The sequence below is a fragment of the Centruroides sculpturatus genome, unplaced genomic scaffold, assembly GCF_000671375.1.
Source record: "Centruroides sculpturatus isolate CEXI.00-Female unplaced genomic scaffold, Cexi_2.0 scaffold477, whole genome shotgun sequence".
NCBI classification, from domain to species: Eukaryota; Metazoa; Arthropoda; class Arachnida; order Scorpiones; family Buthidae; genus Centruroides; species Centruroides sculpturatus.
In genome coordinates, this window is record NW_019385213.1 from 221,842 (window position 1) to 237,891 (window position 16,050).

At 27.2% G+C, this 16,050-nt stretch overlaps 2 protein-coding genes across 4 annotated transcripts in view; one reads left to right on the forward strand and one right to left on the reverse strand.

Annotated features, from left to right (window-relative positions):
• LOC111636232 (band 7 protein AGAP004871-like) overlaps window positions 1–7,414 on the reverse strand; it is a 63,511-nt gene extending 56,097 nt beyond the window's left edge. The window contains exon 1 of the mRNA XM_023381444.1: window positions 7,144–7,414. Within this exon, the coding sequence (XP_023237212.1) occupies window positions 7,144–7,240 (97 nt within the window). The 5' untranslated portion in view covers window positions 7,241–7,414. The remainder of the gene's footprint in view (window positions 1–7,143) is intronic.
• Window positions 7,415–8,045: 631 nt separating this feature from the next.
• LOC111636229 (flotillin-1-like) overlaps window positions 8,046–16,050 on the forward strand; it is a 53,378-nt gene continuing 45,373 nt past the window's right edge. For 2 of the 3 annotated variants that reach the window (XM_023381439.1, XM_023381441.1), the window contains exon 1: window positions 10,304–10,439. In XM_023381439.1, the coding sequence (XP_023237207.1) occupies window positions 10,391–10,439 (49 nt within the window). In that variant the 5' untranslated portion in view covers window positions 10,304–10,390. Of the gene's footprint in view, window positions 8,184–10,303; window positions 10,440–16,050 lie in introns of those variants that run through there. The other variant, XM_023381440.1, reaches the window with a different exon arrangement.

Sequence of the window (16,050 nt, forward strand, 5' to 3'; positions counted from 1 at the left end):
TCACATGGACTTTTTTAAATGTAAAAGAAGTAAAACTAATTTATCTTAAAACTATTTTTCCTATTATCACACAATAATATATAAATCAACGAACAAGTACAATTATAACGTAGGAATCATTTAGAAAGGATGCACCTACTCTTACATTCCATATAACATATTCTTATCTATCCTATTTGTAAGAGTACGCACTTTTTCCTTAAACCTCACAGTCTTTAAAAACATTCTGATTTCAGGTTATCTCATTAAGAACATCTCAAAATGATAGCATCAAATCCAAATTTATCCTCATAATAGAGTATTAACAAGATAAAATTGAAAAAGTGGGAACTCTTATTTGACCTTACCCTATATTTAAATGAGATTAGTTCCTTTAGTATGAAAATTAACTACTAAAAGTTAATACTTCAATTTTAATTTAGAGAGGTTGCGGCCGATGTTCTCAACGCGTAAACATGTACGTCGGACGTTCAGCGCCGTCCTCCTGTAGCCTAGAAGTTTGACAATGGCGTTTGGAACGTCAGTGGAATCATGCTCGACGTTCTAAACGCCAATGTCAAACTTCTAGGTTACAGGAGGACGGCGCTGAACATCCGACGTACGGTTACGTCACGTTTACGCGTTGAGAACATTGACCACAACCTCTCTATTAAAAAATTATGGTTATTTTACACAAATAATATTTATAAATAAAATAAGACAAACATTATAAATTAAAGCACATTTGAAAGAAGTGGTATAATGAAGAAGCCTTAATGAGATGTTCTACTGAAGATATTTACATCAACAGGCTCCGAGGCTTTTCTGGTTAAAAATCGCAATAAGAATATCTGTTGGGCCTTTTTCCTTTTCTCCTCAGGTATGTCATACATTTCTTGTCCTCTTCACTGTTCTTTTTAGCAAGTTGTGCTGCTAGCTCTTCCAAATCTTTCTTTGAATATTGCTCTTCATGTTTTTATAGCAACTCATTCAAATCGTCAATGTCAAAATTCCTAATGTCAACATGGCGTCGGGCAGAAATTGTGCGTGATCCAGTTTCTGACTTTCTGAGTTTGAGCTCGTTTTAAATATAACTGATGATGTGTGTGGAATGGTCAAAATGTTGATGCCCTACGCCATTTATATTTGACTGTTACATTTCTCCCCAAGTTGCTGAAACATTTGAACTCTTAAGAATATTAAAGAATTTCCAAAAATAGTTGTTAGTTTTTCACAAAATATCGCCAACTTTGTTAACAATCAGCAATATTACACTGCCGACATACTGCGTTTATGCTTTTATGTTTGATTTTCATCGTCATATTATTGAATTTTTGCTATTGATTTTGAGATGTTCGTTCAGGTGGCCTAAATGTTGTAAAAACGAGAAAATGTAAAACGAAGTCATACTATATATGTCGTGGGATTCAATATAAATGGGATTCTTGAGAATTTGTTTTATTTACCATCCTTAAAATCAACCAAAGATGGAACATCTTTGGATGATTTAAGATTAATTTTGTGGACTTTCGGAACCCGGGAGTTCTAGTAACCAAGGTCTACGGTGAAGAACTCTGTAACTACTATTTACGTGCAATGAATGACTCTAGTTCTCCTTTAAGTCCTGTGAAGACAATGTACATATTTTATAAATATGGTTGAATGTTTCGATTGTTGGTACGTATTGGTGATACGTATTTATTATTTACTTTCATAAAGATAAAAGAATATAATATAGGTATAAACAAACCTGTTTAAGAAACGATTTTAATGAACTGATTGGATAGTTGATCTAAATCGTATATGCTTTGTCCTCATGAGACAAAATCCTATGAGCACCCTTTAATAAGTCAACAGTTGTGCCTAAGGACGTTTGCCTGCTATGATAGGATACGTCACCTGATAAGCTGCTTCAAAGACAATTTAACGATTTCCGCTAATTCAGCAAATATTGGTAGCGCTGAAGACAAAATTTAAGATTGCTACCAGAAACGATGAAATACAGTAGAATTTTTAGACTAAATATTACTCTACATATATGACAGCTGCTTTCAACATTATTTTTTTATAACATCAGCTAGATTTCTGCGTCATTTTTGTAAACATTTTGATTTGTTTACAAATAAAGTTTACAGACGGCAAAGAAGTAGTAGAATTGTTTCCAGAAAAAAAAGGAATCACTTAAGCGACCTCAAGCTCTTTACCTAAAGAAGCTTTACTTGACAACCTGCCATAGTTTACTGCTGTCCTGACTTTGAAATACATTGTAATAAGATTCTCGATGGTTGCACAATCATTTCCGCAACAATCTGGTGCGAAAAATTTTTGTCACTGTCAACTGTTTCATTTTATATATCTTACAAATCTGAATTGTCCATCCCGTTTGGAAAGCCATAGAAATATATAAATAACATAATTGATAAAATTATTATGTAATTTATCTTTTTAAAACATGAAACAAAAATCATAAATTAAAGCATCTTTTAATTAATGATAACATCTGTTTTTATTTATTTTATTTCTATGATTTTCCACACGGGATGAACAATTCCCATTTTTGAAAGCATGAAGCAAGAAATGAAGCAGTTAATTTAACTCTTTCCGCACTGAGGACTATTTTAGGGCATTGTAAGTTCGGTCAGCCCACAGTCAGGCTGAAAAGGGGCTCAACATATCAATCCGAAAAATTCCTGTGTTTTTCGATCCGTTCGGATTCGGTCCCGGATCCCCAGAGCGGCTGTCAAAGTTTGATTCAACTATTGTAAGATAGAAATATATACAAATTTTCATTACTTTATAAAAACTGTATTATTTTTTATTATTTTCATTATTTTATCATATCAAATTTTCATTCTTTTACTTGTTTAAAAAACTTTCTGTTTTCAAGAGTTCTGTTTAATTATTATACAATGACAAATATCGTTTGCTTATCTACAAGTAAATTTATCCATCCATTTGTCTGTCTATAACTTTATCTCGAAATCTAGTGGAAGAACACACTATGAATTTTCTGATTACATCTAATTGCAAATAAAAAATAATCAATTTTTTCTTTTTTCAATGACCCCTTTTTTTCTCATTGAAATGTATCCAATTTTGTTGAAATTTATTTGTTGCGTGTCGAAGATCATAAACTGTTTTGTTTTTGTCATAAAAATATAAATTAGTAATTAAGTTTTCCTCATTCTTTACTTAACTAAAGAGATTATTAATGTTTATTTTAAAAAATACGTAAATTTACTTCATTTCTAATAATTCTGCGATAAATTATTCCATATTTCTTAAAAAAAAAAAAAATAGATAAACTGCAACAGATACTGAACTATATTTTAAAAAGTTATATTCGTTTTACTGGTTTAAAAGTTCTACAAGTATATGAGGAATATAAACGTGAAATTCTCAATAGATTGAGATCTATCTTCTAAGGATTTTTTAATGCTTCAAAAAGAATTTAATTAAAATTAATTTTAAAATATAATTAGATTATTATTATTAAATACTATTTATTGTTAAATAATGTTCAATAATAAATATTTTTTTTACAAATTTAAGTACAGCATTTAAACGGTCGTCTATGTAACTGTTCTTACTTGTTAGTTAAAATATTGTTGTTCTTTCATATTAATCCAATATATATTAATTAACAAAAGGTTATTCATAAGATATTCATAAGCTTATAACAGAAAATGTCAAAGTTATTAGGTGTAAAACACTGTTCATTTATAAGATAATTAATAACCCTGTCACATCTATCAACGTATTCATACCTTTAACATAAAACATCGATCAAAATGCACAGACACACTGACATGACACGATAATGCATTCCTTACTTGAACGTCTGACAAGCTGCCAAAACATGATCCTTTATGGTAATTTAACATTATTTCTTCACTTGCGTTAATATTACATGAACATATTAATTATTAATAATCGATTTATGAAATTCCATAGTTGAGAAAAGCCATATGTTAAAAACATATGTTGTGTATTTTCAACAAGTAGATCGCGATCTACTAACTCATCTCTCTAGGATATATGTAAAAAATAAAATTTGGGTTAATGTTTAATTAGTTCGAAATAATTAAGTAATATTAAATGTTAACATTACATAAACCGCATTGTTATTAATCATTCATGGTTCAAAAGCCATAAATTAAAAATATACTATAAGAATATCAACGAGTAGATCGCGATCCAACAAATAACTCCTAACTTTATCACTAACAAATATATTATTTTAAGAAATGAATGAGTTTGGTATTTAGAATAAATTAATATTACACGAAACATATCATTTCATATTAATCTGTTTATAAAAGATTATGATCGAAAATCTGTACATTACAAGCATGTGTATTAGTTTTTCAACAAGTAGATCGAGATCTACCAATGGAGCTCTCAATGTAATATTATGCGCTTTAACGGGTGGATGAATAAAAAACAAGATTGAGACTGACGTTTAACATAATTTCTTCATATCGAATCTGATTAAGCATTCATGTTACACGAAACATGTTGATTATTAATAAATACTAATCCATTTACGAGTTTCTATAATTGAGAAAATTATAGATTAAAAGTACATGCAACCTACGTGATTTTAAACGGATAAATTGCAATATACTAATGAATAATCTTATCGCCAATATCGCATTTTTTAAAGTGAACAAGTAAAAACAGTGCAAGAAACATGCGCAATTTTATAATTTTTACGTGATTTGCCTTTCAAACGATTTAAAATCGATTTTAAATAGAACTAATTACGAATTGCATTCACATTGTGCGACGTTCTTTAGAAACGTTTTATTTGCTGTATGTAAAGTTTAGATATACTGCACAATATATTAAAAAAAATTATAAAATATGCAACAGGTGGCAGCACTTAACAAAATCTGAAAATATTTTTTATGATAATTAAGCGTCAATGCGGTAGCAAAGTGATTGATTACTTTTAATAAAGCATAATTTATTATATAAATATATATTTTATATATTTATTTATAAATATTATAAATTTATGAACTAAAATTTTTAATTTTTGAAATAGTGTTAAGTTTCCACTTCTTTTATACTTAATCAAGCAGAATAAAACAGCAAAACATGCTTTAATTTTTAATAAATAAATTAATTATTTTATAATAAACATCTATACATTATTAAAATTTCTTAATTATAAAATAGTATCGTTTCTTGCAGAGATTACATGTTTGATTTAATCAAATCGTTTATATAGAATAACCTTAAACTTTAATAAATTTATTAATTTTATCGTTTAAAAAATTTATTATTTAAGAATAAAACTCTATTCAAAATTTCAAGTTCGAAAAACACTTTTTAAATGCTTTATTCATAGGATAACTTGTTAAAAATTTGGCATGAACTGTAATAAATGTCTAAAGTATATAAAATTTATTCATTTTTATTTTTATAAAAAAAAAAAGTATTTTTTCTAACTTTTTCCAACATCTCTCTTATAATTCTCTCTATCATTTATCATATTATTCAGTTTATCAAACAACTTAAATAATATTTAAAAAAAAAGAATGAATAATGCATTTATCCATTCTATTTCCTTAACTATCACTTAATGTTCATCTTCATTTCCTTTCTTTTCCGTTTATTTGATGGGATTATATAGATGATGCTCTATATAAATAAGAAAATTAATTTTAAAAAAGTATATCTAAAAATTTTATGCCAAATTCCAAAAAATTCACTAGAAAAATGTTTTGTGTGAATGATCATTATAAATGTATTTTTTGATTTTTTTTTGTGTCTAAAAATAAAAAGGAACATTTACTTGGAGGATATAAAAATATATTTAACTGTCAATTTAATTGGTATTACAGTATATTAAAGGGATTACCGTTTAAAGTTTTTCAAAAGTAAAACATGTCTTTTTAAGATAAACTGATATTAGGAAACAAGAAAATCATCTTAAAATATTTAAATAAATTTATTAAATCTATTGCGTTTTAAATTTATGGTTTTTAGATTAGAATATAAGAAAATCTTACAACTTTTCTCATTAAAATGTTTGAAAAATATAACATTTTTTTAGATATCTTAAAAAAATATTTATAATATAGCATAGCGAATAATTTTAAAAATTAAATTATTTGTAAATGATAAAATATCATTTATTCCAGTGATAACGATGATGATACAAACTACTGTTTGTGATGATGATCATACAAATTAATTTATTCCTATTATAGTCTACGGCTCATGATAATGATAATGATAAAAGATGATAAAACAATTTATCCCCATAGTTGAACCTATTATTAATGATGATAAAAATTATTTTTAAAAAATTTAGTTTTATTTATAAGAATATATTATAAAATACAGAAATAAATAAACACATTTTTTTCTTAATTTAAATATAAAATTATTTTATTTTAACTTCCAAAAGTTATTTACAGTAAATTAATTAATTAAAGCAATGTTTTATATGTTTTATAAGTCTTATATAGTAATATTATTATATATTATAAAATAATTTTTATATATTTAAATGTATTGCTATAAAAATCTTATAAATTTACAGCTAGGTCAGTAGCTGATAAAAAGAATTGAACGTATCGATGCAGAAACTTTATAACGATCGCATCAGCACCATTCTTGACGGTGAAATCCAATGAAAACAAATCAGATTATAAAATAATTTTCGGAAAATAAAAGATTTATTCATTTGCATCAAAATTGATAAATTAATGTAAAATATAAAACGTCATGATAAAATTTATGTAAATTTATAAAAAAATTCAGAAACTGAGTTACTACAGGATTGATATGATCTGGGAATAAATAAATCTATATTACGCTGCAATTGATATGAGTTTTTAAAAAATTATTTAAAATATATTAAATGCTGACATTTCAAGATGAGAATGTATGAAATATTCTGAGCAATTAATGCATAGAATGAGTAGAGAGAATCATACAGTTAGTGTAACTTATATGAGCATTAATAACATATGTTTTTAACAAAATATATATTTGTTATCAATGCTTATAATTAAAATATAATTATAAATTTGACTTATTTTCTTAATAGTCCTAAGTTTTTTTAAACGTACGGTACATGTCTCACGGATTTATNAGTAAAAAAAATAAATATTTTACTTGAGAAAAATTACATAAATTGAAGCTTACCTCCAAACTTCTGAATTTGTATACTATTTCTTCCTTTGATATCAGTCGCCATTTTTCCCGCAAGCACTTCTCTTTCGGGAGTGACTCTATTCGACATAAAAGCCTCACTTATCTTTCAGATGAGCATCAAACAGAATTAATTGATACGTTACTTGGTTTGCCAGCGATCACGGAGCGGCTCATCTGAGAAATATCTCTTTCAGAATTAAAAAAATATAAAAAAATTTACTATGGAAAGGCCCGATTATACTGCCATCTGGTACGTAACTGCTGAATTATTTTCAATTCTTCGTGACTTTCACTCAATAAAAAATAAAAATTTCTCTTTTAAATAAATAAAATATTTACTGCGTGACGACAATTGTAAAAATCGTTACGCAGTTTTATTTACTCTGTTGCTGAATTTTTTTTATTTGTTTATAAACTGACTGGAACTTGCATAATAAAATTTTATATGCGTTCGTTTTAAATGTAATTTTTAAAATAATCATTTATTACTTCGCTCTTGATAATAATAATAATTTTCATAGAGGATCGAAGCTCGAGATTTGAATTTTAAAATTAATTTTATAATGCGAAAGTGATGACATACGTTAAACGCGTTACTTTATTTGAAAATAAAACAAAAATACTAATTATTTTATATAGTGTTAATAAAAATTATTAAGTAATTATTAAAACTAATTTAAAAGTATATATTAATTTAAAAATGACTTCGAGTTTATTTCGTTATTTATTACCTTTAAGTATAAATTTAATAAAAGATGGCGCGGCATGTTCTATTTCATTAATTAAATCAAAAACAACTGTTTGAATTTTATCTTAAAAATATACAATGTAAGATTTGACATTTTTTAAAATATGTGTTAACGATGAAAAATATACGATCGGTAATTTTGAAATATTAAAATCTTCGTTAACCACGTGGTCAACACCCACGTGGATCGATATTTCAGTTTATGGAGTCGGACATTGTATGTAGTGAAAAATCATGATCGGTTTTGTTACTTGTGGACCTAATGAGGCTCTTGTTGTATCGGGTAATGATTGAAAATTTTCTGTTTTTATATATATATAAATATAGAATATTTTCGTTTAAATTACGTTTTTCAGACATTCATTCTTGATTTATGGGTGGTGACGGCCTTGGAAGAAGAGAATTTGATGTTTTTTCCTTATTTCTATTTACATTAATGCCTCGAAACATCTTTGAATTTAATAATTCTGAAGATATCGTTGGTTATTCTTTCATATAAAATGTTTATAAGGTGTGCATATATATATATATATATATAATCGTAAAATTGGATAAATAAAAGATTGAAATTCGGATTAAATTCATTTTTAACATCATCATCGTCACAGTTCGATAGACACTACGATAGATGATGACACGATGATCATCATCGATTGATTGACTAATTGATTAAGAATGAATATTAGTCTATTCTATAGTTTTGTGATGATGATGATGATGATGATGGACAACTCATTTATTTCGGAGTCTGACGATGATAATAATGATAATGAATATTAATTTATTGTAGAGTTTCATTTATTGTTTTAGTGATAATAACGACGATAAAAATGGATTTATTCCGAATATATTCAACCTATAGCTCATGATGAGGATGACGTAAATTAATTGAAGTTCAATCTATTATTTGTGAAGATAATATTGATAACAATTAATTTATTCCACACTTTAATCAATTACTCATTATGATGACAGTAAAAGAATAATAATAATTTATTTGAAAATTTGATGACGATGATAATAATAATATCCAATGTTAATTTATTTCAGAGTTTAATAATGACAATAGCAAAATTCATTTCTGAGTCTATGCTATTGTTTATCGAATTTTTATAATATCATATTGTTTATGGTGATAAATGACGATAACGATGACGATTATGATGATAAATTTTTAAAAATTAATTAAAAGTTTTATTAATTTAACAAATTTAATCCGAATAAAATATTAAAAAATTAAAATCATTTTTGAAAAATTCGAATAATTTTGAGAACGCAAAATTATATTTAAATTTTTTTAAATGAAAAAAATCACGACTCGCGAAACGAAAAATAAATTTTATAGATTTTTTTAATAATTAAAAATAAAATTAAAAGATTAATTAAATATCAATTATTATATTAAAGTCTTCGGAAAATTTATTAAGTAATCAATCAATAGAATCAAGTAAAAAAAATAAATATTTTACTTGAGAAAAATTACATAAATTGAAGCTTACCTCCAAACTTCTGAATTTGTATACTATTTCTTCCTTTGATATCAGTCGCCATTTTTCCCGCAAGCACTTCTCTTTCGGGAGTGACTCTATTCGACATAAAAGCCTCACTTATCTTTCAGATGAGCATCAAACAGAATTAATTGATACGTTACTTGGTTTGCCAGCGATCACGGAGCGGCTCATCTGAGAAATATCTCTTTCAGAATTAAAAAAATATAAAAAAATTTACTATGGAAAGGCCCGATTATACTGCCATCTGGTACGTAACTGCTGAATTATTTTCAATTCTTCGTGACTTTCACTCAATAAAAAATAAAAATTTCTCTTTTAAATAAATAAAATATTTACTGCGTGACGACAATTGTAAAAATCGTTACGCAGTTTTATTTACTCTGTTGCTGAATTTTTTTTATTTGTTTATAAACTGACTGGAACTTGCATAATAAAATTTTATATGCGTTCGTTTTAAATGTAATTTTTAAAATAATCATTTATTACTTCGCTCTTGATAATAATAATAATTTTCATAGAGGATCGAAGCTCGAGATTTGAATTTTAAAATTAATTTTATAATGCGAAAGTGATGACATACGTTAAACGCGTTACTTTATTTGAAAATAAAACAAAAATACTAATTATTTTATATAGTGTTAATAAAAATTATTAAGTAATTATTAAAACTAATTTAAAAGTATATATTAATTTAAAAATGACTTCGAGTTTATTTCGTTATTTATTACCTTTAAGTATAAATTTAATAAAAGATGGCGCGGCATGTTCTATTTCATTAATTAAATCAAAAACAACTGTTTGAATTTTATCTTAAAAATATACAATGTAAGATTTGACATTTTTTAAAATATGTGTTAACGATGAAAAATATACGATCGGTAATTTTGAAATATTAAAATCTTCGTTAACCACGTGGTCAACACCCACGTGGATCGATATTTCAGTTTATGGAGTCGGACATTGTATGTAGTGAAAAATCATGATCGGTTTTGTTACTTGTGGACCTAATGAGGCTCTTGTTGTATCGGGTAATGATTGAAAATTTTCTGTTTTTATATATATATAAATATAGAATATTTTCGTTTAAATTACGTTTTTCAGACATTCATTCTTGATTTATGGGTGGTGACGGCCTTGGAAGAAGAGAATTTGATGTTTTTTCCTTATTTCTATTTACATTAATGCCTCGAAACATCTTTGAATTTAATAATTCTGAAGATATCGTTGGTTATTCTTTCATATAAAATGTTTATATACCAGTAATATAATCATTTTATTTTTTCTCAAATATATAGACAATTTTACACGTTTTTTATGATTATTAACGTTTATTAATTATATAAATCATAAATTAAAGCTACTTTGTATCAAATTACTAATACACTTTATTAATTCACCATTTGCATTATAACTAATTCAGTTAAAAAGTAATAAAAATCAGCCCCTGTAAATCTGTTTTGTCTTAATTCTTTCATGCTCTGTTGTATAAGTAACCTTGTTTGATAAATGAGTACTTTAAGTAATGAGTAGTCTTTTATTATATCTCACTTTATGTTATTTTTATTCATAAAATTGACAAGAATATCAATCATGACAGCCAGATTATTACTGATTTAGAAAAATTGATGGTCATAAAAATTATATTTGGGAAAAATAATAAATTCGTAATTGATTTTTAAGTGAACCAATTTACCTTATACTGATTTTATATTTAAAATTATTTATGTATGAATACTGATCAAGTTGCAAATGAAAAACATTTTGTTTATTGAATTACTCAAACAGAAATAATTTTTTACATTACCTAAACTAAGTTCAAATCATATTTCTAATCTAATAATCAAGCCAAATTTTTTATGTTAATTTTTAAATTTTCTAGATGTAATTGAAATAGTAAAGCAGAAAGATTATGAAACTATTATTATTTTAATTATTTGTAAAATAAATTATAATTATAAAATGTTTCAGTCAGTGGTAGTTTTAGGCTTAGAGGTAACCTAGGTTTTTGCTCAGGATATTTTTAGGACTTTGGACATATACATTTATATCACTTACAACTATAAATATATATTTTTTAATATTCAGGCTTTATCCAATGTTGACAAACTAGCTAGTATGGAATCCTGTGCTAGGTAGAAACCTAGATCTCATCCAAATTATATAATAATTGATTTTAATATGAAACTTTTTATTATATAAGTTAAATATATATAAAAAGAGTTTTAAGTCAATGCTTGCTTAGGACCTTGCACAATCAAAAACAGTCTTTGTTTCAGTAAAAATTTTTTGTATTTGGATTTTGTTTATTATATAGGACAAAATTTTTTCTTATATTTAATACATTGTTTTTATTGTATACTCTTTTTCTTTCACATAAATTATCAGTGCTAGATGATTATTTTGTGCTTTCATCTAGGGTCATTCATTGGCATAATTGTGGCTGCCAGCCTGTGGCACCCACAGACTATAAAAAAAAGACTAGCCTATATAAGGGACACAAGTTATAAAAAGGGTACTGTACCATACATACATTATGCAAGAAGATACCTGTGTGTGTTTTTATTTTAATTTTCTCATTTAAAAGTTTTCTGTGATAAAAATTAGTAAGTAATTTAAAAATAAAATGAAACTGTAGAGCTCCCTTGGAAATTAAAAAAGGGCAACCTGACAACAAAAGAGGCACATACCCCTTTTGTTGTCAGGTTGCCCTTTTTTTATAGTATTCCCAATGTATAGATGTCCCTGTTACCAACCACAATTATGTGCCATGGCCTAAATATGTAAGAGTGTCACATTCACTAATGAATCAATAGGCTAATACTTCATGATAATAAAAATATATGTTTTAAAAGTTTAATTGTTTCCTATTGAGAATTTGGTGTGTCTCTATCTGGATTGCAGAATCCATAGTGAACTTTGAAAACTGATGTGATATTGCTTTAGTCTGCTTGCTATGCTAACCTGCAAATCTGGTAGGTTATCAAAGAACAAAATTATAAAATATGGCATACTCATATTATCACAACATGATAAAATGATCTCAATAATTTGTTGAACTTTTATAACTCGATCATGATAACAATAAATATAGTACACTTCTTTTTTCAAAAAATATATCCAATTATGGTAGATGAAAATTCATTTACGGCTTGAGTTTTGATGCATTAAATTCCAAAAATATGCAAAATCAAAAAATGTTAAATGTATTTAACATTAATATTGTGGTTTATGAAAATTTGATGGGACAAGTAAAAATACATTAAATCAAGTTCTACTGTAATTATTTTGCAATATTAAACAAATATTACGTGATGATAATTATTGAAATAAGTTTTCTTTTTACAACTTTAAAATGCTATCTTTCTAATTTTACTTTATTTATAATTGTTAATTATTGTACATTTATATTGTTAATTATTGTACAGCTATATCTGGCAACACTGACAAAAGTGTTCTGTCGTCAGAGGTTCGTCAATTTGAAATGTTGTAAATAAGTTCCGCTAGTCAGTAAAGTTAAGTAATAAAAGAACAAAAGAAAACAAAAGGTAATGCTTCATTTTTTGTCTTAACATGGTAGCAGAACGTGGTAAAAAGAAAAAAAAAAAAACAAGAAGCGAAAAGAGTTAAATAATTAAAGAAAACAAAGAAAGAGCACACGTGGTAATGGCGGCGAAGAATAGTGATATCAATATACCAATATTTGACGGAGCAGATTACAGTAACTGGAAATTACGTATGTTTAAGTTTTTACAGTTCAAAAAGTGTAAAGATGTAGTAATGAGAGCTAAAATTAAGACCGATGATGACGAATGGGACGAACGAGATATCCAGGCGACTAATTATATCTATAGCGGAATAACTAACAAACAGCTAGAATATATAAGCGAACTTGATACGGCTTACGAAATTATCCAAAAGTTTGATGAGATGTATTTGAAAAAGTCAACAGCTCTGCAAATTGTGTGCCGACATAACCTTGAAAGTATCAAATTGAAAAATTATTCAGATGTAAGCTTATTCTTCGACGCGTTTGAGAAGGCTGTGAACGAATTAAAGCAGGCAGGTGCAATGATATCAGAACAAGAAAAATTAAACTACATGTTAAAATCGCTACCACAGAAGTATAGTCATATTGGTGATTTAATAGATGTTTTACCAGAAAAGGAGAGGACTGTTGACTATTTGAAAAGCAAAATAAAGTTAAAAAGTGCAGAGGAAAATTTTAATGAAGAGTCAAATGATAAATCAAATGTATTTCGAGCAGAAGCCAGGTCATCATTTCAGAATAAGTTGAAATGTTTCAGCTGTGGAAAACCTGGTCATTTAAAAAGAAATTGTCGTTTTGAAATTGAAAATCGTAGTCGAAGTCGTGGTTTTTCTGTTTATCGAGGACGTGGATTGTTCAATGCCAGAAACTTTCAGAGAGGGCGAGGAAATTATCATCAAAACATACATGAATATCAAGGAAATAGTTTTCAGACTACCATTGCAAATAATACTTATATTAATACTACAAGTAAAAACGAAAAGTCAAAGATAGATGAAATAGAATGGTTACTTGATAGTGGTTGCACAGATCATATCATTAACACCGATGAGTATTTTGAAACCTCTGAGACATTGAAGAAACCTATAAAAGTAAAAGTTGGTGATGGAAGAATATTAGAAGCTACAAAAGTTGGCAATATTAAAACTTGTTTCCCAGTTTATGGACAAAAGTCTGAGGTTACGTTGGAAAATGTCTATTTTGTAAAAGATATGAAGGCAAACTTGTTGAGTTATTCGAGGATCACAGATAAACATTCAATTGTTTCAAGGAGAAAATTTTCAAAAATATACAACCCATATGGAAAGGTGATAGCTGTTGCAATCAAAGAGGATAAACTATATAAAATGAAAAGTTATATCAATGAAAGAAAATCACAAGCGAACATGAGTAAAAGCAACATGACTATAAAAGAAAAACTACATAGAACACTGGGACATATCAATTTTAACAACTTGAAAATAATGTGTAAAAATGAATCACTAGATGGACTACCCAGAGAGATTGAACCAGAATATTTAAAGTGTGCTACATGTATTGAAAACAAAATGCATAACTTACCATTTCATAATAACAGGAGAAGAGCAGAAGACATATTAGAAATTGTACATACAGATCTAAATGGACCACATCAAACTACAGGAAATCTTGGAGAAAAATATTTCTTAAATTTCATAGATGATTATAGCAAACTAGTTAAAGTTTATTGTATCCAGACAAAAGATGAAGTATATGAATGCTTAGTACAGTATGTTAATGAAGTTCAAAACTTGACTGGAAAGATGATAAAGGAACTGCGATGTGACAATGGGAAGGAGTATATGAATGCAAGAATTTTTAAGTTTGCAAAGGAAAAGGGAATAATAATAAAACCTTGTCCATCATATGTGCATGAACTAAATGGAACAGCAGAAAGATACAATCGAACATTAATGGATATGGGGAGATGTCTTTTATCAGAAGCAAAAATTGAAAGAAGATTTTGGCCAGAAGTAATTAAAACAGCTGCATATCTTAAAAACAGAACATTAACTAATACCATTGAGAGAAAAACGCCATATGAAATATTTTTCAAAAGGAAGCCATCAGTAAAAAATTTAAAATTATATGGAAGTAAAGTATTCGTAAGAATTCCAGAAGAAAAACGAAAATCTAAATGGGACAAGAAAGCAGAGGTTGGAATTTTGATTGGATATACAGATACTGGATATAGAGTATTGATGAATAGCAGAGTTATAATGGCTAGACATTGTGACATAATAGAAGAGAATGTAAACTTGTGTGGATTTGAAAATGAGAAAGAGGAAAAGAATGAAGATAAAGAAGAAAGACAAAAGGATTCAGATCAAGCAAAGGAAAAGGAAGGAGAAGACTCTACTAGTACAAACCATCAAGAAAAGGATATGACAAAAGACTTGGAAAAAGACAATACACATAAAGAAAATAGTAATGATGAGATAAAAGAGGATGAAGAAAAAACAAAAGGAAAAAGATCAGGAAGACAAATTAAACATCCACTCCGCTTTGATGAAGAATTTGGTTATTACAGTATAAGTGTAAATTACTGTGATGCTACTGTTCCAGAAAATTTTCAGGAGGCGATGACAAGTGATGATTCAAAGAAATGGAAAGCAGCAATGAATTCCGAGATGGACAGTCTTGTGATAAACAATACATGGACACTTGTGAGCAAGCCTCCTAAAGACAAAAGGGTAATTGATGTGAAGTGGATATACAGAAAGAAGAGTGAAAGTGAATATAAAGCCAGGTTAGTGGTAAGAGGTTTTCAACAAACTGATTGTATTGATGACATTTATTCTCCTGTTGCTAAAATGCCGACTTTAAAGTTGCTACTGTCTTATTGCTGTCAAAATTCTTTAAATATTCATCAAATGGATGTAGAAACAGCATTTCTAAATGGTAAAGTTTTGTCTGAAGTTTATGTAAAACAGCCAATTGGTTATGAAGATGGTACTGATAGAGTTTATAAATTGAATAAGTCATTATATGGATTAAGGGAAAGTCCTCGAGCATGGTATGAATGTTTTAATGACTTTCTGACTACTCTTGATTTTTACAGGAGTAAATATGAT